This window comes from Neovison vison, chromosome X (genome assembly GCF_020171115.1).
Source record: "Neovison vison isolate M4711 chromosome X, ASM_NN_V1, whole genome shotgun sequence".
NCBI classification, from domain to species: domain Eukaryota; kingdom Metazoa; phylum Chordata; class Mammalia; order Carnivora; family Mustelidae; genus Neogale; species Neogale vison.
The window spans coordinates 89,480,299-89,503,194 of record NC_058105.1 but is presented as its reverse complement, the minus strand read 5'-3'; the positions used below and the strand labels follow the sequence as shown (position 1 = coordinate 89,503,194).

At 50.0% G+C, this 22,896-nt stretch overlaps 2 protein-coding genes across 7 annotated transcripts; both read left to right on the top strand.

The window, feature by feature from the left end:
* Positions 1–4,450: 4,450 nt before the first annotated feature.
* PORCN (porcupine O-acyltransferase) lies at positions 4,451–15,181 on the top strand. 5 transcript variants are annotated; one of them, XM_044235162.1, is made up of 16 exons: positions 4,451–4,554; positions 4,711–4,755; positions 5,214–5,386; positions 6,900–7,092; positions 7,454–7,497; positions 7,920–8,101; positions 8,182–8,312; positions 8,428–8,445; positions 9,701–9,715; positions 9,814–9,939; positions 10,099–10,199; positions 11,316–11,392; positions 11,485–11,548; positions 11,657–11,742; positions 12,749–12,859; positions 14,749–15,181. In XM_044235162.1, the coding sequence occupies exons 3-16, from the start codon at positions 5,251–5,253 to the stop codon at positions 14,848–14,850; spliced, it is 1,386 nt and encodes a 461-aa protein (XP_044091097.1). In that variant the 5' UTR covers positions 4,451–4,554; positions 4,711–4,755; positions 5,214–5,250; the 3' UTR covers positions 14,851–15,181. The 5 variants fall into 5 exon arrangements, with proteins under 5 accessions (XP_044091097.1, XP_044091096.1, XP_044091098.1 ...); XM_044235161.1 differs by lacking the exon at positions 4,711–4,755; XM_044235163.1 differs by lacking the exons at positions 4,711–4,755; positions 9,701–9,715.
* A 989-nt stretch (positions 15,182–16,170) lies between these two features.
* LOC122896967 (EBP cholestenol delta-isomerase) lies at positions 16,171–22,572 on the top strand. Of its 2 annotated transcripts, XM_044235077.1 has the most exons (6): positions 16,171–16,279; positions 16,569–16,615; positions 17,180–17,498; positions 19,891–19,927; positions 20,060–20,190; positions 20,797–22,572. In XM_044235077.1, exons 3-6 carry the CDS (start codon positions 17,198–17,200, stop codon positions 21,018–21,020), a joined length of 693 nt encoding a protein of 230 aa, XP_044091012.1. In that variant the 5' UTR covers positions 16,171–16,279; positions 16,569–16,615; positions 17,180–17,197; the 3' UTR covers positions 21,021–22,572. The 2 variants fall into 2 exon arrangements, with proteins under 2 accessions (XP_044091012.1, XP_044091011.1); XM_044235076.1 differs by lacking the exon at positions 16,569–16,615.
* Positions 22,573–22,896: the final 324 nt, after the last annotated feature.

The window sequence follows — 22,896 nt, the reverse complement described above, 5'->3', positions numbered from 1 at the left end:
TGGGACTCGATCCCAGGACCCTGAAATCATGACCTGAGCTGAAGGCAGCGGCTTAACCCACTGAGCCACCCAGGCGCCCCCACCCCCATATCTTTTTTATCCATTCACCTGTCAATGGACATCTGGGCTCTTTTCATAGTTTGGCTATTGTGGACATTGTTGCTATAAACACTGGGGTGCAGGTGCCTCTTCAAATCACTGTGTTTGTATCTTTGGGGTAAATACCTAGTAGTGCAATTGCTGGGTCATAGGGTAGCTCTATCTTTAAGTTTTTGAGAACTCTCCATACTGTTTTCCACGTGACTGCCAACAGTGTAGGAGGGTTCCCCTTTTTCTGCATCCTCACCAACATCGTTGTTTCCTGACTCATTAATTTGAGCCATTCTGACCGGTGTGAGGTGGTATCTTATTGTGGTTTCGATTTGTAGTTCCCTGATACCAGGTGATGTGGAGCAGTTTTTCAAGTGTCTGCTGGCTGTTTTTATGTCTTCTTTGGAGAAATGTCTGTTCCTGTCTTCTGCCCATTTCTTGATTGGATTATTTGTTTTTTAGGTGTTGAGTTTGATAAGTTCTTTATAGATTTTGGATCAGAGCCCTTTATCTGATAAGACATTTGCAAATATCTTCTCCCATTCTGTTGGTTGTCTTTTGGTTTTGTTGACTGCTTCCTTTGCAAAACCTTTTTATCTTGATGAAGTCCCAGTAGTTCATTTATGCCTTTGTTTCCCTGGCTTTGGGAGTCGTGTTTAGCTAGAAGTTGCTGCAGTTGAGGTCAGAGACGTTGCTGCCTCTGTTCTCCTCTTGGATTTTGATGGATTCCTGTCTCACATTTAGGTCTTTCATATAAGATACTCATTTATTTATTTTAAGATTTTATTTAAGAGATGAAGAGGGTGAGTGAGAGAGTACAAGCCGGGGGAAGCGGCAGAGTGAGAGGGAGAAGCCGACTTCCCACTGAGCAGGGAGCCCCAATTCGGGATTCAAGCCCAGGATTCTGGGATCACAACCTGAGCTGAAGGCAGCCGCTTAACCGACTGAGCCACCCAGGGGCCCCACAAGATACTCATTTAATTACAAAGGGGAAAGAGTAGCTTTACAGTGGAGAAACCTGGAAGGCACCACCTTAATCAAATGATCAAAGCTAACAGCAACCATTTTGCCATTAACCAATACTTTGAGCTTCCGGATATGCTGAGAAGAACACAGTCACTTCTGTGGAATTCCTGCCAAAAATGCATATTGCAAATCAAATCCTGAGGAAACATCAGATAAACCCAAATTGAAGGACATTCTTCCAAGGAACTGCCTGCCCTATGCTCTGCAAAAACATTAAGATCATGCAAGTTAAGAGAAGACCAAGACATTGTTCCAGATTGAAAGAGATTAAAAAGACCAGATAACAGAATGTATCTTGTGACCTGGGATTTCCTTTAACTATAAAAGGACACAGGTGAAATAGGTGAAGGGGATGAAGAGGTACAAACTTCCAGTTATAAAATAAGTCACAGGGATGAAAGGTATGGTATAGGGGGTATAGTCAATAGTAAGGTAATAACATTGCATGGTGACAGATGATAACTACACTTAAAGAATAGTCCAATCACTGTGTGTACACCTGAGATTAACGGTAACATTGTATGTCAACTATACTCCATTTTTTTTTAAAAAGGACATTATTGGGGCTCCTGAGTGGCTCAGTCAGTTAATGTCTGCCTATGGCTCAGGTCCTGATCCCAAGGTCCTGGGATCAAGCCTGCATGGGGCTCCCTGCTCAGTGGAAAGCCTGCTTCTCCCTCTCACTCTCTCTCAAATAAATTAATAAAATCCTTTTAAAAGGGACATTATTGGGGCGTCTGGGTGGCTCAGTGGATTAAGCCTCTGCCTTTGGCTCAGGTCATGGTCTCAACATCCTCCCAGGATCTAGCCCCACAAAGGGCTCTCTGCTCAGCGGGGAGCCTGCTTCCCCTCCCCCGCCCCCACCCCGCCCCCTCCCTCGCCTGCCTCTCTGCCTACTTGTGATCTCTGTCAAATAAATAAAATCTTTTTTTAAAGGACTTTATTGACACACTGCCTATGACAACTATAATCAAAAAGTCAAATAACAAAGTGTTGGTAAGGATGTGGATAAACTGGAACATTCAGACTCCACTGGTAGGAATGGAAGAAAATGTCCTGGTTCTTATAGTAAATTCATATTAAAGTATTCAGTTGAAAGGGTATCAAAACTGCAACTAGTATCAAATAGTTTAGAAAAGGGATGCCTGGTGTTTTGATCAGTTATATGTCTGCCTTTGGCTCAGGTCATGATCCCAGGGGTGCTGGGATCGAGTTCCACATGGGCCTTCTTGCTTAGTGGGCAGCCTGCTTCTCCCTCAGCCAGCCGCTCCCCCTGCTTGTGCGCTCGCTCTCTCTCCCTATCTCTCCCTGACAAATAAATGAAATCTTAAAAATATATATAAAATAGGGGCGCCTGGGTGGCTCAGTGGGTTAAGCCGCTGCCTTCGGCTCAGGTCATGATCTCAGGGTCCTGAGATCGAGTCCCGCATCGGGCTCTCTGCTCGGCAGGGAGCCTGCTTCCTCCTCTCTCTCTCTGCCTGCCTCTCTGCCTACTTGTGATCTCTGTCAAATAAATAAATAAAATATTTAAAAAAATATATATATATATAAAATAGTTTAGAAAAAATATAGAGATTAAAAAGAGATAGAGGCAGAGACAGAGACTAAGACAGAGGTTAAACATTTTTTTGCCAATCTAATAAGTGAAAAATGCGATCTCATTGCCTTAATTTGCATCTCTTTAATTACAGGGAGACCATTTAAAACGCCCAGAAACCATAATCTGGAGTGACCACAAAGGCTAAAACATTTGACAGATACCCCTACCCTCTACAAAGCTCCAGTGATAAAAATATGAAACACCAGGGTTCCTGGGTGGCTCAGTTGGTTGGACGACTGCTTTCAGCTCAGGTCATGATCCTGGAGTCACCGGATCGAGTCCCGCATCCGGCTCCCAGCTCCATGGGGAGTCTGCTTCTCCCTCTGACCTTCTCCTTGCTCATGCTCTCTCTCACTGTCTCTCTCTCAAGTAAATAAATAAAATCTTTAAAAAATATATGAAACACCACTGAGCCACCCAGGCGACCCCACCTTAACATTTTTTAAAAAGATTTTATTTATTTATTTGTCAGAGAGAGAGAGTATGCACAAGCAGGCAGAAGCAGGCTCCCTGGGGAGCAAGGAGCCCAATGGGGGACTCCATCCAGTACCCTGGGATCATGACCGGCACGGAAAGCAGCGGCTTAACGACTGAGCCACCCAGGCATCCCTGTTAACATTTTTTAAAGAGATGAAGCATCCATTTCTCTTCAACTGCCACTGAGATTTCCAAGGAAAGAACAGGTAATCCCACTCTTTTGTTTGAAGCCCAGTTTGCTTCATCAATCTGATTAGACCGTTTTCCTTAAATTCTTCGGGTCACGGTGGGATCCAGCTTGACCTGGGGTTCCTTCTCTCTTCCAACTTCTGCTAAACTTGCAGTAAGCGCCCAGAAAATGCCCCCTTTGTCATAATAAACCCCTCATCAGCCTAGGGACAGAGTGGAGAGTCCAGACACTGCAGGGTTAGGGAGGTATACACCAGGTGCTGCCTAACTCCTCCATGTTGGTGCAGATGGAACCCAAAAGAAATCATTGTTGGGGGCACCGTAAGCGCTTTTTAAACATGCTCCCGGATTGATGCTCTGTACTAGCCTCCTAGTGCACAGGGAACCCTCACTACTAGTTGCTGGGGTCACCCTCAGGGCAGGAGTGAGTCCAGTAGGGAGTTATGCGGGCGTATCAGTCTCAACGACAAGCCAAGTGCTCGCGAGGAATCCCTAGGGGAAGCACAGGCGCCTAATTCGTGCTCCCAGGTGACACAGTAATTATGCTTCTGACCCGTCTCTGCGGGTGGGTAGGGCTGGAGATTCCTTCAGTTCCCTCACCGGTTGGGAAAGGAGAGATCTCGATTTATTCTCCTATCTGTGAAACGGGGGGGAAAGGGGGACAAAAGTGGCCAGAAGACTTGCGCGGGTGGGCAGTTGGGCCGGGTCGCGGGAGCGGGCTTGCCTTTTCCCTCCCCCATCCCTCCGCGTCTCAGCTTCTTGAAGGATTAGGAATGTGACGATTGGAAAGTTTGTTTCCGGGCCGCCAGAAGACCTCCCGACGCGAACCTTCAAGGGGCTGGAACAGCCCCAAGAGGCCGGATAGGTGCGGGCGCGAACGTTCCGCGCGCAGACGTCCTCCCGCGCCCCGCTCCTCTCAACCTCCCGCTCCTCCTTCCCTCGCTCCTCCGGCTCCCCTCCTCCTCCGTCCCCGCCCCTCTCCTGTCCTCTCATTGGCCGAGCTGGCCGGCCGGGCCTCCCCGGGATTTAAAGGGCCCGCTCTCCGCGCCGCCCAGGGAGCCGCAGCTGGTCCCGGCCTTGCGGCCTGCGGGGGAGGCTGCCCGGAGGAGGCGGCGACGGTGGCGGCGGCGGTGCGTCCCCGGCCCCCAGGACCGCAGCTTCCTTCCTGCCAGGTAAGTCGCCAGCAGTGCGCGTGCGGCTGCCCTGCTCCCATCCTGAGCCGGCCTCTCCGCGCGGGTCTGCAGCGCGTGTCCTGGGGCCCCCTCTCCATCACCTTTCCCACTGCTCCAATTGCTACATCCCTGACTGCCAACTTCACCTCCCTGCAGCTCCCGGGCCTGGGCAGAGCTTTGTTGGCGGCTACAAGAGGCCAGGTGGGGGTGAGATGGGGCGCGCGGGGGATACAGGACACCCCCCACATCCATAGAAGAAGAGATGCACACGGCCCCCAAGTGTCACAGGATCTCCCTCTTTGCCCTCCACACAGAGTGACTCTACCTTGGAAACCCGGGGGGCCCCCCATTTGATATGTGGGCCTAGAATATACACCATTCAATTACATCGGACCCGGACTGTTCACAGCATACAAGAGACACGGGTCCTTCATTCACTACAGGTCATGGGCTGTGTGTGTTCACCCCGGACTCCCATTCACACACACACAGTTGGTGGCTCTGTCGGATGTACCTGACATTCACACCCTCTCCCAGCCCCCCAGGACCATGTCTCCTGACGGACAGCCCCAAACTGAAATCTGAGTGTTCAAGTCCATCCCTTGAGCATGGTCTGCCCCACGGACATCCTGGCTCCCTGTGTGTCCCCACTTTGACAGGTCTATCCATCTGTCCATCCATCCGTGGGGGTTCGCAATGGCCACCTTCAGCCGCCAGGAATTTTTCCAGCAACTGCTGCAGGGCTGTCTCCTGCCTACTGCCCAGCAGGGCCTTGATCAGATCTGGCTGCTCCTTGCCATCTGCCTCGCCTGCCGGCTCCTCTGGAGGCTTGGTAAGTGCTTGCCGCACCAGGTGCCACCACCGAGGCCGTATCACACATACCACATTTATCCATCCCAAGCCACATTTTAACCCGCTACATCTTGCCATGCCAAGCCGGACGCCAACGTGTCTAGCCCACCACATGCCAGCAGCCCAAGTGCCATTCTATTACACCACGTCCCACTATGCCCAGTCACTCCATGCCACACCACACCACACCAAGCCACATCCTGCCATGACAAGCCACATCCTTCGGTATGCCTGGGTTTCTGGGATTCTAGAAAGCTGAGCTTCTTGGATCTTGGGATCCTGAAATGTCTCCATCCCAAGGTTACAAGCTTCTGGGATGCCGATGTCAGCTATGGAATCCCTAAGTACCATGTTACAGAGTTTGGGCATTCTGACAAATAGAAATTCTCATAGTGTAGCCTTCCAAAATGCTGGTATTCTGGATTTTGAGAGTCTGGGCATGATGAGATTTCTGGATTGTGGGATTCTGGAATTCTTCCACAATCGTGGCAAGCCTGTATCCAAATGATACAATTCCAAGTTCCCAACTTTCTTATAGGATGCTGAGAATTTTGGAAATCTGAGATTCAAAGCTTCTACACTTTCTTTTCCTTTTCTTTTCTTTAATGTTTATTTATTGATTTTTTTTTGTAATCTACATCCAATGTGGGGCTCGAACTCATGACCCGAGATCAAGAGTTGCACTCTCCACCAACTGAGCCAGCCAGGTGCCCCCTTTTTTTCTTTTGTTTTAAATGGATGTCCCCCCCCCACAAGGTTCATCATTTTGAAATATTTTGAACTTCCCAAAAAGTTAAGCTGAAAGGATAATGTTCTGAACGCCTATATATGCATTATCAGATTCTCCAACTGTCAACATCTTTTTTTTAAGATTTTATTTATTTATTTGACAGACAGAGATCACAAGTAGGGAGAGAGGCAGGCAGAGAGAGAGAGGAGGGAAAGCAGGCTCCCTGCTGAGCAGAGATCCCTGATGCGGGGCTCGATGCGGGGCTCCATCCCAGGACCCTGGGATCATGACCTGAACCAAAGGCAGAGGCTTAACCCACTGAGCCACCCAGGTGCCCCCCCACCTGTCAACATCTTAACACTAGCTCTATCTACCTGTCATCTTCCTGAATCCTGTGAAGAATGTGCTGACACTTCACCCCAAACCCTTCAGTGTGTGCCTCCCCAAGAACAAGGACATCTTCCCCCAACAAGCATGCCCTCCCCCTCCTCCCCAAGAAATGTAATCTGGGTGCGATAATAATTATCCAACATAAGTCAATATTCATATTTCACCCAGGGTTCCCAAAAATGTCCTTTACAGATGTTTCTTCTCGGGTCCCCTCTCAAGCTCACCCGCTTCGGCCCCCTCCCCCCTCCCCACCCCTGCAATCTCACCACATTGCCACCTCTTATTCTGCCCTCTGCCCGGTGGCCCTCCCTTCCTCCCGGCCCAGCCAACTTCCCGTTCTTGTTCTCTTTGTCTCCCCCTGCTCCACCCGAAGGGTTGCCGTCCTACCTGAAGCATGCGAGCACTGTGGCAGGGGGGTTCTTCAGCCTCTACCACTTCTTCCAGCTGCACATGGTTTGGGTCGTGCTGCTCAGCCTCTTGTGCTACCTCGTGCTGTTCCTCTGCCGACATTCCTCCCATCGCGGCGTCTTCCTATCGGTCACCATCCTCATCTACCTGCTCATGGGGTATGGGTGCGAGTCCTCCTCCTCACACTGTGGGCCAAAGGGCGGGGGGGGGGGCGGGGGGCCCAGGCCACTCCTCATGAGGCTGTCCAGGACGAGGAGGGCATAGGGGATTCCCAGAGTTGGGGGGGGGTGCGGGAGTCTGGGAGACTGGTTCTTTCTAAAGGCTGTACCGGACAGGCTGGGCTTGGGCTCCCCCTGGAGGAGGGAGTCCTGAGTCCTGGAGAATTATTCCTCCAGGAGATTGTGCAGGATGGGGATGTGCGGGGAGGGGAGCTGTGACGTCTCTGCGCCTGGGTTTCCCCCACTTTGTGGTCTCTGAGACCATGGGAGTCATGGAGCCAAGACCACCTTTTTTCCGTAGTGAGATGCACATGGTGGACACCGTGACATGGCACAAGATGCGAGGTAGGTGGTCCTGGCCCTCTCACCTGCCCCCTCCCGCCCCTGTCTTCCTGCCCTGCCCCACGGCTCCTAACTCCCCCAACCCTGTCTGTCCTTCCCTGCTTTTCTCCCTCATCTGCCTGCCCTGGTGGACACGCGGGCCTCAGATTCCCCTTACATCTGTGTTTCTCTCTCCCATGCCTTCCCCTCCACCACCCCCACCCCCGCGCCATCTGTCTATCCTATCTCATGTGCGCAAGCGCCTGACACTTGACTCAAGGCGTCTGCTGGTCCTGGGCCCCCTCTGCGCACCTGCCTGTCTGACACCGTGCCCACCCGTCCACACCTGACCTCCTCATCTCCCACCACCTCTCACCTGGTGCTCCCCATTCCCCCACGCGGACCTGCTCTTTGCCTGTCCACTTGACCATGGGCGCCACACATAGGGGCCCAGATGATCGTGGCCATGAAGGCGGTGTCTCTGGGCTTCGACCTGGACCGGGGCGAGGTGGGTGCAGTGCCCTCGCCCATGGAGTTCATGGGCTACCTCTACTTCGTGGGCACCATCGTCTTTGGGCCCTGGATATCCTTCCACAGCTACCTACAGGCTGTCCAAGGCCGCCCGCTGGTGAGGTCCTGGGTGGACAGGTGGGCAGGGACTATGGGAGCCATGGTGGGGCAGTGTTCATGGAGCCTTGATCCCCACAGAGCCGCCAATGGCTGCAGAAGGTGGCCCGGAGCCTGGCGTTGGCCCTCCTGTGCCTTGTGCTGTCCACCTGTGTGGGCCCCTACCTCTTCCCATACTTCATCCCCCTTGATGGTGACCGCCTCCTTCGCAAGTGAGCACAGCCTTCGAGGCCTCTGCCCAACAGGGAGGGGTTTGGGGAGGGACCTGGGGTCTCCCCAGCTCTGAGCCTGTCTCTTAATTCTTCTGTCTGTCTTCTGTTACTACAGCAAGAAACGCAAAGCCAGGTAAATGAGGGCAGGTGCTAAGGGCAAGTGGGGCTGACTAGGGGTCGGGGTGGGGGGCGCAGTCTGTGTCTGGTTTGTTCTGTAAGTCTGAGACTGTTGGACCATCTATCCCATGACTAGACAGAGGCTGAGTGTCTATGGCTGTTGTTCGACCACAGTTAGCTCTGTGACTCCATGTGACTGACACTCCAACTGTGCCTGGCTGTCCACCTAGTTTACGGCTAGGAACAAATTATGGGACGACAATGGGGATTGACAAGTATATATTGGTGGGTGACGCCGACCTGCCTGTGACACTGGTGTATGTGGGTCGTTCACCTGTCAGCTACTCACCCTCTGTGTGGGACTGGTGTTCCAGCTGTCTCTCTGTGCCTTTGTCAGTGATGGGATGTGTGCCTGTCACTGGAAAAGATAAAGCTGGGTCGTCTGTGACTCTGGCTGGAAATGGGTCTGACCATGCATAGCTTGTTGTGTGCCTGTCTGTGACAGATTCTGCCTGTGAGTCTGCCTTGTCTGGCCGCCTGGTGTTGTCTGGCTGTGGCCTCATGACCGACGATGTGTCCATGCCTATCTGTGGGACTGACCATCCGCTTTCTAGTGTGACTGTAGGATTTCATCCAACTGTTTGACTGTATGACCCAGTGCCCCCGCTCACTGGCCACTGATGGTGTCTGATGCTGAATGAGGCTCCCAAAGGGTGGAGAGATTTAACGAGTGTCACCTAGCTAAGCATCTGGGCATTATTCCCAGGCCGAATTCCAGAACCTACACTTTGTCCAGGCCGCAGTCTGTTTTTCACCATGTCTGACTACAGCTGACAGGATGACTGGGTTGAGCATAGTATCGCCTACGTGTGCAAAGCAGGGTACCTGGTGGTGTCTGTGCCTAAGTAAAGGACTCTGGTGTATCTTACCGTCACTGGGTCAGACTCGAGGGCTGTGAGGCTGGGAGTCTGACAGCATTTGTGTCTGGCCTTGTGGCTGTGTCGCTGTGTGGCACGGTGAGGTCAGGCCTCTGACAGTGGCTGGGTCTGGATGTCTGGCCATGTGAGGCTGTGGGACCAGGTCATACCGTAGGGCCGCTCACACTTCCACTTGAGGCATGTGAAACTGAGAGTGTGCTTGTGCATGTGACTATCTTTTGCTGCCATGTTTCTGTCTTGTCTTGTCTACAAACAACTCCGCCCAGCCTCCAGGTCCTCTCTGACTCTCTTTCCTTTCTTCTCTGCTGCCTTCCTGACCCCTGGGGGCCCTAGGGGCACCATGGTAAGGTGAGTCTGCAGAGTGGGGCTGGGGACCTGACATGTGGTGGGGTGTCATGCCGGGCCTGGGAGTGATCCTTCTCTCCCCCCAACCACTTTCTCCCCAGGTGGCTGCGAGCCTACGAGAGTGCTGTCTCCTTCCACTTCAGCAACTATTTTGTGGGCTTTCTGTCCGAGGCCACGGCCACGTTGGCAGGGGCCGGCTTCACCGAGGAGAAGGATCACCTGGAATGGTGGGGAGGGCTGGGCCCCCCCCCCTTAGGGTGCTGCCTAGAGGACCTGCAGGGAGGTGGGAGGGAGTCCCAGGGGAGGGAACAGCCAAGATAAAAGTATGGAGGTCAGATGGATGGCTTGAGACCCCAGATGAATTTGCAGGTCTCTTTTGCCTACAGGGACCTGACTGTATCCAAGCCACTGAACGTGGAGCTGCCCCGGTCCATGGTGGAAGTTGTCACGAGCTGGAACCTGCCCATGTCTTATTGGCTAAATAACTGTGAGTCACCAAGTCACTGCTCCAAGAGAGTTGGGAGCCCTCAATCCAGGCCCTTCCCCATTCATGTAATGTTTACTGAGAACCTATTGTATACTAGGCACTGAAGATACTGCAGGAACCGGGGGGGAAAAAGTCCCTGGCCCCTGTGGCGCTGACATTTTTGTGGGGAGAGCAGACAGTAAGAGAAAAAATAATACGTAATAGTGCAAGTGGTGACAGGTGCTATGGTAAAAAAAAAAATGAAGCAGATAAAGATGATCTGGGAGTGTTGGCAGGAGTGAGGGCAGGGGGAGTGTTGCAATTTTAAATAAATTATCCAGAGCAAGTCCCACTGAGGAGGTGACATTTGAGCAAAGACCTGAGCTAGATGAAAGAACAAGCAATACCAATGTGTGGGGGAAGAGGGTAAACAGATGGAGGGAAAAACCAGTGCAAAGGCCCTGAGGCAGCATACTGTGCATGTATCTGAGGAACAGGGAGGAGACCAGTGCCGGGAGAGCAGAGTGAGTGGGGACCAGCCCCAGGAGGTGAGGGCAGAGAGGTGACAGGGGGCTGGAGGGCTTCACTGGCCACAGGGAGGACTGGGGCTTTTTCTCTGAGAAGTGGTACCACAGCAGGGGTGTGAGCAGAAGAGGGCTGAGGGCTGACTTGGGTTGTAACAGGCCCCTCCAGCTGCTGTGAGAGCAGACAAGGTGGAAGCAGGGAGGAGGTCATGGCAATAGTCCCAGCAAGCTGTGATGGTGGTGGCAGTGGGTGTGAAGAGAGGGCAGATTCTGGATACATTCTGGAGATGGAACTAACAGGATTTGCTGAGAGTCTGGTTGTGGAAATGGGGGAGAGGGTAGAAGAGGGCAGAGCGAGGGTGATTTTAGGTTTTTTCTCTGAGGAACGGGAAGAGTAGAGTTGACCTTGGCTGAACTTGGGGGTGCTATGGGAGGAACATCTCAGGAGGGAAGATGAGGAGCTGAGTTTCGGACATGGGACATTTGGGACCATGATAAAGATTTTATCCTGGGGGGCCCAGTAGGTTGTGGGTTCCTCTCCTTGCCCTCTGGCCCCCTGGAGAGGGCAGAGGGGAATCCCAGAAGACTCTTGATTTGCATCTCCCCCTTACAGATGTTTTCAAGAATGCTCTCCGCCTGGGGACCTTCTCAGCCGTGCTGGTTACCTATGCAGCCAGTGCCCTCCTGCACGTGAGCAGGGCAGAGCGGGATGTGGGGTGGGGAGAGCTGGGGGGGGGGCAGGGCCTCTCCTTACTCACCTCCTTGCCCCCTGGGCCCTCCAGGGCTTCAGCTTCCATTTGGCTGCGGTGCTGCTGTCCCTGGCGTTTATCACTTATGTGGAACATGGTGAGTGCTGAGCCCAGCCCAGCAGATGGGATAGGAGGTGGGGGCAGGGCTAGAACCATTGTCCCCTGAGGCTAACCTGACCCCCTTACCTCCTGGCATCCACCCCAGTCCTCCGGAAGCGCCTGGCTCGGATCCTCAGTGCCTGCGTCTTGTCGAAACGGTGCCCACCAAACTGTTCGCACCGGCATCGCTTGGTGAGGGTTCAGCCCGGGCAACCTCATGCCCAACACTTCCCCTCAAGAACGTTACTTCCGTCTCCATCTTCTGTCCATCTCAGGGTGTCCAGCTTCCTCTCCTGGTGCCTGAGCCATCCCCAGAACCCTGGCATCCATTTCTCTCACAAACATTATCAAGCCTCTGCTGTATACACACCTGGCATCCGTTCCCCACCTCGCCCTGTGAATATTTATTGAGCACCGTATCAGGCACTGTTCTAGGCCCTGGGGACACAGTGGTGAACAAAAGAAACTAAAGTCCCAGCCGTATGGGACAAGCCTTTTAACAGATAAGACAGTAAATTTTTAAAAAGTCACGAAAGTATAATAGTTTCTTAGATTGGGATTAATGCCAAGGAAAAAAGATGTGAGGGAAAGGGGAAGGGAAGTATGGGGCGGGGGTGTGAATGGTTTCAATTTTAAATAGGGAAGTGACTTTTGAGTTCTTGAACTGGAGGAGATGAGGAAGAGAGGCATTCCAGGTAGGGAGAGAACACCCTGTGTAAAAGCTCTGAGATGGGAGAGCCTGGAATATTTGAGGAACAACAAGGAGGCCAGTGTGGCTTGAGCACAGTGAGCGAGGGCGGTGGGGAAAGGTGGATCTCATAGGTCATGGTGGGGATTCCTTTCTGTTCGTTTTTTCATTGTTTGCAATAAGAAATGTGGACCACCTCAGATTTGCCTCCCACCTGGCAACCAATGTTTATCACCATAAGCCCCCAGCTGAAGCCCCTCCATTCTTCCTTCTCTGCCTCAACACTCGCCTCTCCCCATGGATGCCCCCAGGCTAACAGTACCCTCATCCCTGGATACCTCTGGGGCTCCCGTAGGAAGATCCAAACCCTAGGGGGTGCCCTGTGCCCTGGACATCCTCCTTCCTGGGACCCACTGGGCTTTGTGCATCTCCCTGGGCTCCCCTGGCCGGGCGGGTCTGGGGGACAGTGAGTAGATCCAGCTGCCAAGCATATCCATCTGTCCCCCACAGGGCCTGGGGGTGCGAGTCTTAAACCTGCTCTTTGGGGCCCTGGCCATCTTCCACCTGGCCTACCTGGGCTCCCTGTTTGATGTCGATGTGGACGACACCACAGAGGAGCAGGTGAGGTGGGGCCCTGGGCTGGAGGTTACTTAGGGACATGCTACCCGCTCATGGGAACCATGAGAGCAAAGGTGAAGAGGCTGAGGCATTGAGGACCTCGTGTCTTATGTCTGTCTAGCTCTTGCAAAGCTAGTGCTCCTGGATCCTCCTTTCTCAGGGTCCTTCTGCTGGACTCATCCTGTTGGGGCTCTTATTAGGGCAAGGCGTGCAAACTATGTTTAGTTTACTTATAAAATTTATTTTATAGAGATGAGCAAAATCCCAGTTTTCTTTTTTTTTAACATTTTGTTTATTTATTTGTGTGTGTGTGTGTGAGAGAGAGAGAGAGAGAAAGAGAGAGAGAGAAACAGGAGCAGAGGAGGGAGGGGCAGAGGGCAAGGGAGAAGCAGGCTCCCTGGCAAGCAAGGAGCCCAACGCAGGGGCTCAATCCCAGGACCCCAGGATCATGACCTGAGCTGAAGGCAGCCTCTTAACCAACTGAGCCGCCCAGGCACCCCCAGGTTTTACTCTTCAAAAAATTAATTATTTCATCATATTTTTGTTTCAATAGAATGCATAAGGTTTCTTTCTTATTTAATTAAGAAGTATTTTTACTCAGGTTGAATGTGCAAACTCTGGATTCTGCTTTAAAAATGTACATTAAAATGTATGTGCTATTTTTATTCATGTGGAGTATGCACATTCCAGATTTTACTCCCTTTTTAAATGAAAGATTATTTTAAAAATACTGTTTCTTCACATGGCTCTTGCAGGATCCAGGTTTTGCTTTTCTTTTAGTTGCGTTTTTTTATTTTTAATTGAAAATAAAACTTTTATTTTCTATTTTGTCATTAAAAACAATTTTTAATCTTCATTCAGGTTGAGTGTGCAAAATTGGGGTTTTAATTTTTACTAAAACATTTAAAAATAGTTAATCCATAAATCACAAGGTTCAAAAACAAAACAGTATTCAAGATGTTCAGGGAAAAGTCTTGCTCCTACGGTCTCCTTCCTCCCCTCTTACAGGTAACTATTTTTATTCACTTCATTAAAATGTCCCACTAAAATATAAGCACAACAGTAGATTTATATTTTGATTCCCTCCCCCACCCCAGGTTTTTACCCTAAAAGAACTCATGAATGATACCATTCTGCATGTCACTGTTTTCACATAATCGTTCTTGAAAATCTTCTGCATAAGTACATGGAATGTCCTCATTCATTTGTTTTCCATTGCGAGGGTATGACGATATGACACAGTGTAGTTTGTCCCTCATCAGTGAACACCTAGGTGATTTCCAGCCCTTTCCTATTGCAAATGGTGCTACAGCAAGTACTAATACCCTTGTACCCATATGGATCCACACAGGTGCAGACAGAACTATAGGATCTAGCCTTGAGAGTTACAGTGAAGGAGTTACTTTTTTGCCTCCCCCCAGCAGTGTCTGACCATACCCGTTGCCCTACCAACAGAGTGCCTCTCAGACTTCCTGGATAGGTTTGCCGGTTTGAGAGGAGGAAGATTATGAGTGAGGCTGAGTATCTTTTCATATATTTAAGAACCAGTGGGATTTGTCCTTCGTGAGAATGGCATACTCCCTTCCTTTACCAGGTTTTTTTTTTCTTTTTGAAAAATTGATTTCTAGGAGCTCCTTCTATATTAGGGAGAGTACAAGTCAGAGGACGGAATTGCCTTGTTTTGTTTTTAAAATAATATTTAAAGAAGAAAACATGAAAAAAAAATAACACCTGATTCTGCTTACCTTTTACATGTACCCAGTCTCTTCTCTGGGGCCTCGCCTAGTAGGTTAGCATGGAGTCACAGAAATGTCCTTAAACAAAGGATGGGTTTTCCTGAGACCTTTTTTTGTTCTTGCCGAGTGGGACTGTCACCTCTTTCTCTCCCACAGGGCTACGGCATGGCATACACTGTCCACAAGTGGTCAGAGCTCAGCTGGGCCAGTCACTGGGTCACTTTTGGATGTTGGATCTTCTATCGTCTCATAGGCTGAGGCACATCTGTGGACCCTCATAGCTCCCTCAAGACCCCTCCTCAGGGTGCCAGCTCTGATGCGGGATGAGGGAAGGCCCTATCTCTAATTCTTGACCCCTCTCCATCCTTGACCCCCCGACACCCCTACACACACACACACACACACACACACAATTTCCATGCCTGTCGATCCCCACTCCACCATAAGGCGGGAAGGGGGTGGTCCCTGCTGGGGCCTAGGGGCGGAGGATGCTTGGGGAAACAGAGAGGGGGAGATCCAGGGCCTCCCCCGCCTTCCTTCTCCCTTTTTATATACAGTTTGTTATTGTCAAATAAAAGTAGGAAAGATACAAAAGGCTCTTTCTTCACTGCTCAGTGGGGAATAGAATTGAGTAAGGAATGGGCACAGCACGGACTAAAGGTTTGGAAGCTGGAAATCATGAAGAGGGAACAGGTTGTGGTTGGTTCATGGTTAATTTATTATTGTTCAGGGCTGGATGATGAGCTCGAGGACTGCACACTTGATTTGAGTGGAGCCAGGACAAACCGGATAGTTTGATGTGTGTGTGGTGGGGGGGACCTGATACTAGCTGGCTGGAAAACTGGTTTTCTGATCCGTTATTTTGACTAGGGCGGGGGGGGGGGGAAAGCAAGACAGATGAAGAGTTCATGCTTATTGGTCCTTAGAACTGAAGGTCGTGGGTTCTAATTGGATAGGAAGGTGTGGGATAGGTCGGGGTTCTGATTGATTGCACGGCCTGGGGTGCCTGCTGGCTTAGAGTCACGGAGTTTGGATTGGCCCTCTTGAGTTGGCACAGGGAGACTAAGGGTCTCCATGCCAATTGGCCAGCAGCGCTGGGGAGCCCGGGTCTTGACTAGTTCTGACTTAAGTCAGAAGTGGAGATGACCGTTGAGGAATTCTGAGCGCCCAAGGAGAGGGCAGAGGCACAACGTACACGATGTGATCTGCTGTCGTATTAAGTTTCCTCGCCGGTTCGGGCATTAGGATTGGGAACTCATTGATTGATGTCCCTAAAAAAACGAGGGCAAAGGTGAGCGAACACAGCAATGCTGACTCAACAGCAGATAAGGATAAAACACCCAGTTTCTGATACAACTGACTGACAACGGACTAGGGAAATTGAAGCTGGGACTCCCTGCGGACGCCCACGAACCTTGGCGGGTCCCAGCCTTCCCGCAACTCCTGACTGGGTCTCAACCAACAGCGAAAATGGCACCACGCATGGGGGCGGGGCCGGCGGCACACAGAGAGCTCCTATTGGTTAGGGGTGGTGCTGGCCGCCTTCGCAGCCCCTCCATTGGCCAGCTCCGTAAGGTGAGGAACCTGTGAGGGGACAAGTCGGAACGAAGGGTTTGTACGTAGCCAGCGAGCTAGCCTAGAGAGACCCCGGAGTCTGTGAGCGAGGCCGCCGCGACCACGCCGCTGGGTGAGTTTCCTCTGCCCAACCTGCCACTCCATCCCCTAGCTCTCAACTGCTAAACAGCCGGCCCTCGACGCCCGCGCTAGACCCTTCCTCCCTCCCTCTCCCCCCACCACCCCCAGCCCGGGTCCCACGCAGGGACACCCACCGCCCACCCTTCGCGCCTGCGCAAGACCCCCAGCTGCGGCGCGGTTGCCGGGACGGCAGAAGATCTGCCTTCTCATTGGGCAGCTAGACCAGAGGCTTCTATTTCTAATTGGTGGTCTGTGTATTTCACCCTCGTTTTCCTGTTTAGAACTGCGCCCAAGACCCCTGCCTTCCGCTTTCCTCTTTCTCTTGCAGGTTAGTGGCGTTATGCACGATTTCAGGAAGGGTCTGGCTTTGCACACACTGAACCTGATTAGTTTTCTCTCTTCTATCCTGCGGATTCCAGGACTGCGGGAGAGGGAATAGCTTCCTGTTGAAAGTTGCTAGACCCTGACCCTTGCAGTGGAACCCAGCCTGGTCGCTGTGTCTCCCTCAGCCAACTATGACCCTTGAGGAAGGGACCACACCCGGCCCTTGTACGTCCCCTATCAGGGCGTGACCAATGAGAGCTGGGACCTAGTCTGTTTTTTGTGTCCGCCCACCAGACTGTGACCAATGAGGGCTAGAACCTGGCCCGGTTCCTGTGTCTTTCACGTCATGGGGACTCTCTTGGAGGACTGGAACAGCCTTATAGTTGGGATTTTAAAACAGCATATAATTAGGCTATTTTTAATCCAGTCTGTTAACTGATAATTTTAGTCCATTTACACTTCTTGTGATAATAAATTATTTGGATTTGATTTTATGATCTCATTCTGTGCTTTCTGTTTGCTCAGGTTTTTCTCTTTTTTTTTCTCCTTTCTACTTGCCCACATACAGCCATCAGCCTGCAAAGACATGACCACCAACGCCAGCCCCTTGCACCCATACTGGCCTCGGCACCTGAGGCTGGACAACTTTGTGCCTAATGACTGCCCCACTTGGCATCTCCTGGCGGGCCTCTTCTCCGTCTCTGGGGTCTTGGTTGTGACCACATGGCTGTTGTCAGGTCGTGCTGCAGTCGTCCCCCTGGGGACTTGGCGGCGACTATCCCTGTGCTGGTTTGCAGTGTGTGGGTTCATTCACATGGTGATTGAGGGCTGGTTCAGCCTCTACCACGAAGACCTTCTTGGAGACCAAGCTTTCTTATCCCAACTCTGTGAGTCCTGAGTTCCTTGAGGGCTGTGGGAGGAAATTTTCTGGGCAGGGATTGGCTTAGATATTTATCCACCCACCAACTCTAACATTAATTTATTTTAAAAATATATTCAACTTTTTTGTTGAGTATCTGTTCATATTGGTAAAAAAAAAAAAACCATTTAAAGAGGTGTGCAGTGAAAATCTACCTTGTGTCCACCAAGTTTCTGTAATTATTAACCAATGTTAATAATTGTGTATGCTTTTTTCCAGGGCTTACTTACACAAAATTATACAGATAAGCCTCGGTTTGCTATTTGTAAAAGAGGGATGGTAAAACCCAAAAATATGTAAGTCTCTTAGAACAGTGCTAGCAGGGGTGCCTGGGTGGCACAGTCGGTTAAGCATCTGGCTCTTGCTTTCAGCTCAGGTCATGAGATCGAGCCCTGTGTCAGGCTCTGAGCTCAGCATGGAGTCCATTTGAGATTACCTCTCCTTCTCCCTCTGCCCCTCCTGCTCCTGTACACACGCTCTCTCTTTCAGATAAATAAATAAATCTTGAAAAAAGATTTTAAGAACTCTGTTGGCAGACAGTATATGCCATAACTGTCCTTTATCATCATCATCATCGCTTTTTTTCCCTTCTGTGCAAACGGTAATATGGTATATATACCTCTGAACTTCGCTTTTTTTCAATGTGGTCACTCCTCATCAGTTCATAAAAAGCTTTCAAAGCATGGATGTTACAGAATTATTTGACTTGGCCAGTATTTTAGGGTATTTCCCTCCAATCTTTTTTTTTTAATCATTTTTATTTATTTGAGGGGTGCCTGGGTGGCTCAGTGGGTTAAGCCTCTGCCTTCGGCTCAGGTCATGGTCTTGGGGTCCTGGGATAGAGCCTCACAATGGGCTCTCTGCTCAGCGGAGAGCCTGCTCCCCCCCTTCCGCCTGCCTCTCTGCCTCCTTATGATCTCTCTCCCTGGCAAATAAACAAATTTAAAAAAAAAAGATTTGGGGGATCCCGGGTGGCTCAGTGTGTTGAGCCTCTGCCTTCGGCTTGGATCATAGTCTCAGGGTCCTGGGATTGAGCCCCACATTGGGCTCTCTGCTTGGTGGGGAGCTTGCTTCTCCCTCTCTCTCTGCCTGCCTCTCTTCCTATTTGTGATCTCTCTCTCTCTGTGTCAAATAAATAAATAAAAATAAAAAGAAGATTTTATTTATTTGAGAAAGAGAGAGAGAACAAGCAGCGGGAGAGGGAGAAGCAGACTCCCAACTGAGCAGGGAGCCCAACACCAGGCTCAATCCCAGGACCCTGAGATCATGACCTAAGGTGAAGGCAGAACTCAACGACTGAGCCACCCAGGTGCCCCCAGTCTTTTGCTATTATAAATAATATTCCTTTTTGGCCTCATGAATAAATTATTTTTATGCTATGTTTTTTTCAAAGATTTTATTTATTTATTAGAGAGCACCAGTGCACGAGCAGGGAGGAGGGGCAGAGGGAGAGGGAGAAACAGACTTTTCACTGAGCAGGGAGCCCGATGCAGAACTCAGTCCCAGGACTCCAGGTTCATGACCTAAGCAAAAGGCAGATGCTTGACCAACTGAACCACCCAGGCACCCATAAAACTGCTATTCTTACATAACACTTGGATCTAACACAAGTCTGTGTGAAGATCCGCCTTTGTTTCTCTTGGGTAAATATGGAAGAGAAGAGTGGTAGATGTGTGTTTAACTTCATGAAAAAACTGCCAAACTGTTTTTAAAAATGGCTATACCATTTTATTTTCCCACCAGCAGCATATGGGAGTTCTAGTTCCTCCACATCCTCGCCAACACTTGGTATCGTCAGGTGTTTCTTTAGTTTTAGTCATAATGGCTGCAAGTGATACTCATTATGGTTTTAATTTGCTTTTTCTTAGTAATTAATGAAGTTTGAACACATTTCATATGTTTATTGACCATTTTGGAATCCTGTTTTCTAAAGAACCTATTCTTGTCTCCTGTCTATTTTTACATTGAGTGGTCTTTTTCTTATTAATTCTCTGCTCATTCCTTGATTCACTCATCTGTTCACCTTTGTGCTTGCTTGCTCACTCATGCGTGCTCTCTCTCTTTCTCTTATACTCACTGGCTACTTCACTCACCCCATCACCTACACTTACTTTCTTTTATTCCGCATTTATTGGATACCAGACAGTCACAGCGTTACTTACTGTTCTGGGTCAGGTCTGCACACATTATCTTGTATACATATGTTCACTCTAGAATCCAGACAGCTACCACATTTCTCAGATGAGGAAACTGAGGCATGGAGAGGTTATGAAGCCTACCTTACATGGGCCCTCAACTCTCACACATCTGAATTCCTTTTCTTGCCTTTATTCTTCATGTATGTCTCTCACCTTCTTCAGGGAAGGAGTATGCCAAGGGAGACAGCCGATATATCCTGTAAGTGTTTGCCTCCATCAAGGGAGCCCTGCATTGATTTGGGGGTGGTGGTGAGTCGGGGAGCACTAATGGGGTGCCGTGTGGGTACAGCACAGTGATGTCAGTGCTCCCCAATCCTTTCTCTTCCCACAGGAGTGACAACTTCACGATATGCATGGAGACCATCACAGCTTGCCTTTGGGGACCACTCAGCCTATGGGTGGTGATCGCCTTTCTCCGCCAGCAGCCCCTCCGCTTTGTCTTACAGCTCGTGGTCTCTGTAGGTGAGGAGGGGGCCCACACTGGGTCCTAGAGGGGTTGATGGGGGATCCGCAGACACAGGGGGATCCCTACACAGAGCACCTCTCAGTTGTGCCCACCCAGGTCTGAGTCAGGCTGAATGACCTCATCCTGAGGTTCTGGAACAGCCATGACCCTCTCAGTCTGTGTTCTCAGGTGGGAAAGGGTCATTTCCCCCTCCTCCTCTTTCATCACAATGTCTCCTGTGAAGGTTACATGAGGTGGCAGGAAGCCCCTGGATCCTCCAGGGTTAGGATTCTGAGCTCCCTTCATCTGGCATTCAGTCCTCTTGTGTTCTTACACTGCTGGCTTTCTTTAGTTCTGGAATCCTGCGCTGTCTTGAATTAAAGGTATTTTGAGCTTCCTTAAATTCTGGAGATAAGAACTCTCCTGAGTTGAGAAATTCTCAGCTTCTGATTTCTGGAATTCTCACTTTTCTAATTCCTCAAATTTTCAGCCATATGTTTTCAGATTTCTTAGCTCTCTAAATTTGAGAATCAGCTCTGAGACCTTGAATGATGACTTAGAAGATGCCTTGGAATAGCTTTTCCTCCTGACTGGGTTTCCTCTTCCCCTCTTACCTCCCACAGGTCAGATCTATGGGGATGTGCTCTATTTCCTAACAGAGCAGCGGGATGGATTCCAGCATGGGGAGCTGGGCCACCCGCTCTACTTCTGGTTTTACTTTGTCTTCTTGAACGGCCTGTGGCTGGTGCTGCCTGGAATCCTTGTGCTCGATTCTGTAAAGAAGCTTGCTCATGCCCAGAGCATGCTGGACACCAAAACCACAAAAGCCAAGAGCAAGCTGAACTAATAAGTAGTAGCCTGGGCTTGAACACTGGCTGACGAGGAGCCCTCCACCAGGAAGAAGAGTCCAGTCCTGCAGGTTGGAGGGACAAAGCAAATTAATCTGTCAAACTCGTGTTGATGGGTAAGCACCAGAAGGGCCAGAGGCAGGGGCAAGAAAGGAGCTGTGTGGAGCTACAGCCAGGAGCCACTGGGACAAAGGTACAGAAGAAACTAGAAGGGCCATGATGGTGGCAGTTTTTAAAATCAGGAAATAAAAGATCTTGACCCTAACACAGAGATCTTTAATTACTAACCCCAGAGTTGTCCTGTGACTGACCCCACAAGCCCCTCCCTCACTCATTTCAAGGACCACTGTTCTCTCAGCCGTAGACCCCCTCCATCATCATCACTTAGGCTTCCAATCTATAACCTAACAAACCCCCTACCACTGACCCCACAGAGTCCCATGATGACTAATTAGATCCATGAGACACCCATTATCTCTCTTAAGAAGTGATCATCCATTCACACCCTTGGTGTTCTTTCCAGAGCACACTTTCTCATTTTTTGTAGAACTTTCCAAATCTATAAGTTCTTCCATTTATTCAACCTCGTGTCTCCTGATCAGGTGCCCCATAGACACCCCATCAGTAACTCCACAGATCTTACTTCACTCACCTCAGACTCCCCCATTACTCACTCCAAAGACACCCATCAGTACCCTTAAGATCCCCATCACTCACCCTAGGGACCACAAAAACTCACAAGACCCACCACTCACTTCACATACCCCATAACTTACCCCAACAGACCTCCAGTCATATACCCTACAACCCCACAACTCACCCCGTAGACCCTCCCCATCATGGATAATACAGACCCTCTCAAGTCACCCCACAAATCCCTTATCATTTACCCCATAGGCTGTCATTACTTATACTACAAACCCCCATAACTTGCCTTGCAGAATTTGTTACCTCATACCCCACAGGTCCCCAGTTACCCCACAGATCTTCTATCACTCACCCCACATCCTATCATCCTTCAGATCACCTATCATGTATCCACAGATTTTCATCATTCATCCCACAAATAACTTCTCACCCTATAGACCCACCCCCATCACTCCTCCCACAGTCTGTCATTAACCTCAGACCTTGAGTCCTAAAACAGATGGGTACTTGAGGAACTTTGAGGAGATGACAAAGAATGAAAAAAACTGCGGATATCTGTAGACTGGCTCCTGGTGACCTGAGCAGGACAGGACTTCAGTTCAAATCCTGGTTCTGCTCAAGCCTACAGTATAGATTTGGAGAAATGCCTGGCTGTTAAAGCCGAAGCCGAGCACAGCCACCTTCTGGCCATTGCATTAACTCTCCGTGCCACTTACTATCCCTTTGATCTTGAGCATGTTTCTCCTTGACCTTCAGTGCTCTCACATGTAAAATTCTCATAAGGGTACCTACCTCATTGGATTTTTATGCAGATTAAATGAGTTAATATATGTAGAGCGCCTGGCATACACTTTGTATTTGTTGAATGGAAGAATAAATAAATGAAAGAGAAAGTTCTCCCCAGGACTATGACAAGGATCTCCTTTTTTATCACCTTGCTTCCAGTAAGCAGTCTTTCCAGCCAAGGCCCTCTCCACAACCAAGACCTGCATCTGACCACATTATATCCCCATTTAAAACCTGGGCTCCAGTGCTGCCATCAGGATTGAACTCCAGAATCCAGGCTAGTGTTTTGCTCATTCCACCCCGTGATAATTGTAATGAGAAACAGACTCTCAAATTCCTAATTTCCTTCAGAAAATCCAGCGGACCCATAAGAAGGGTTAATTACTCAAGCACATGGATCAGAAGAAAAATGCCAAAAATCCTTCTCTGGCTTACAAGAAA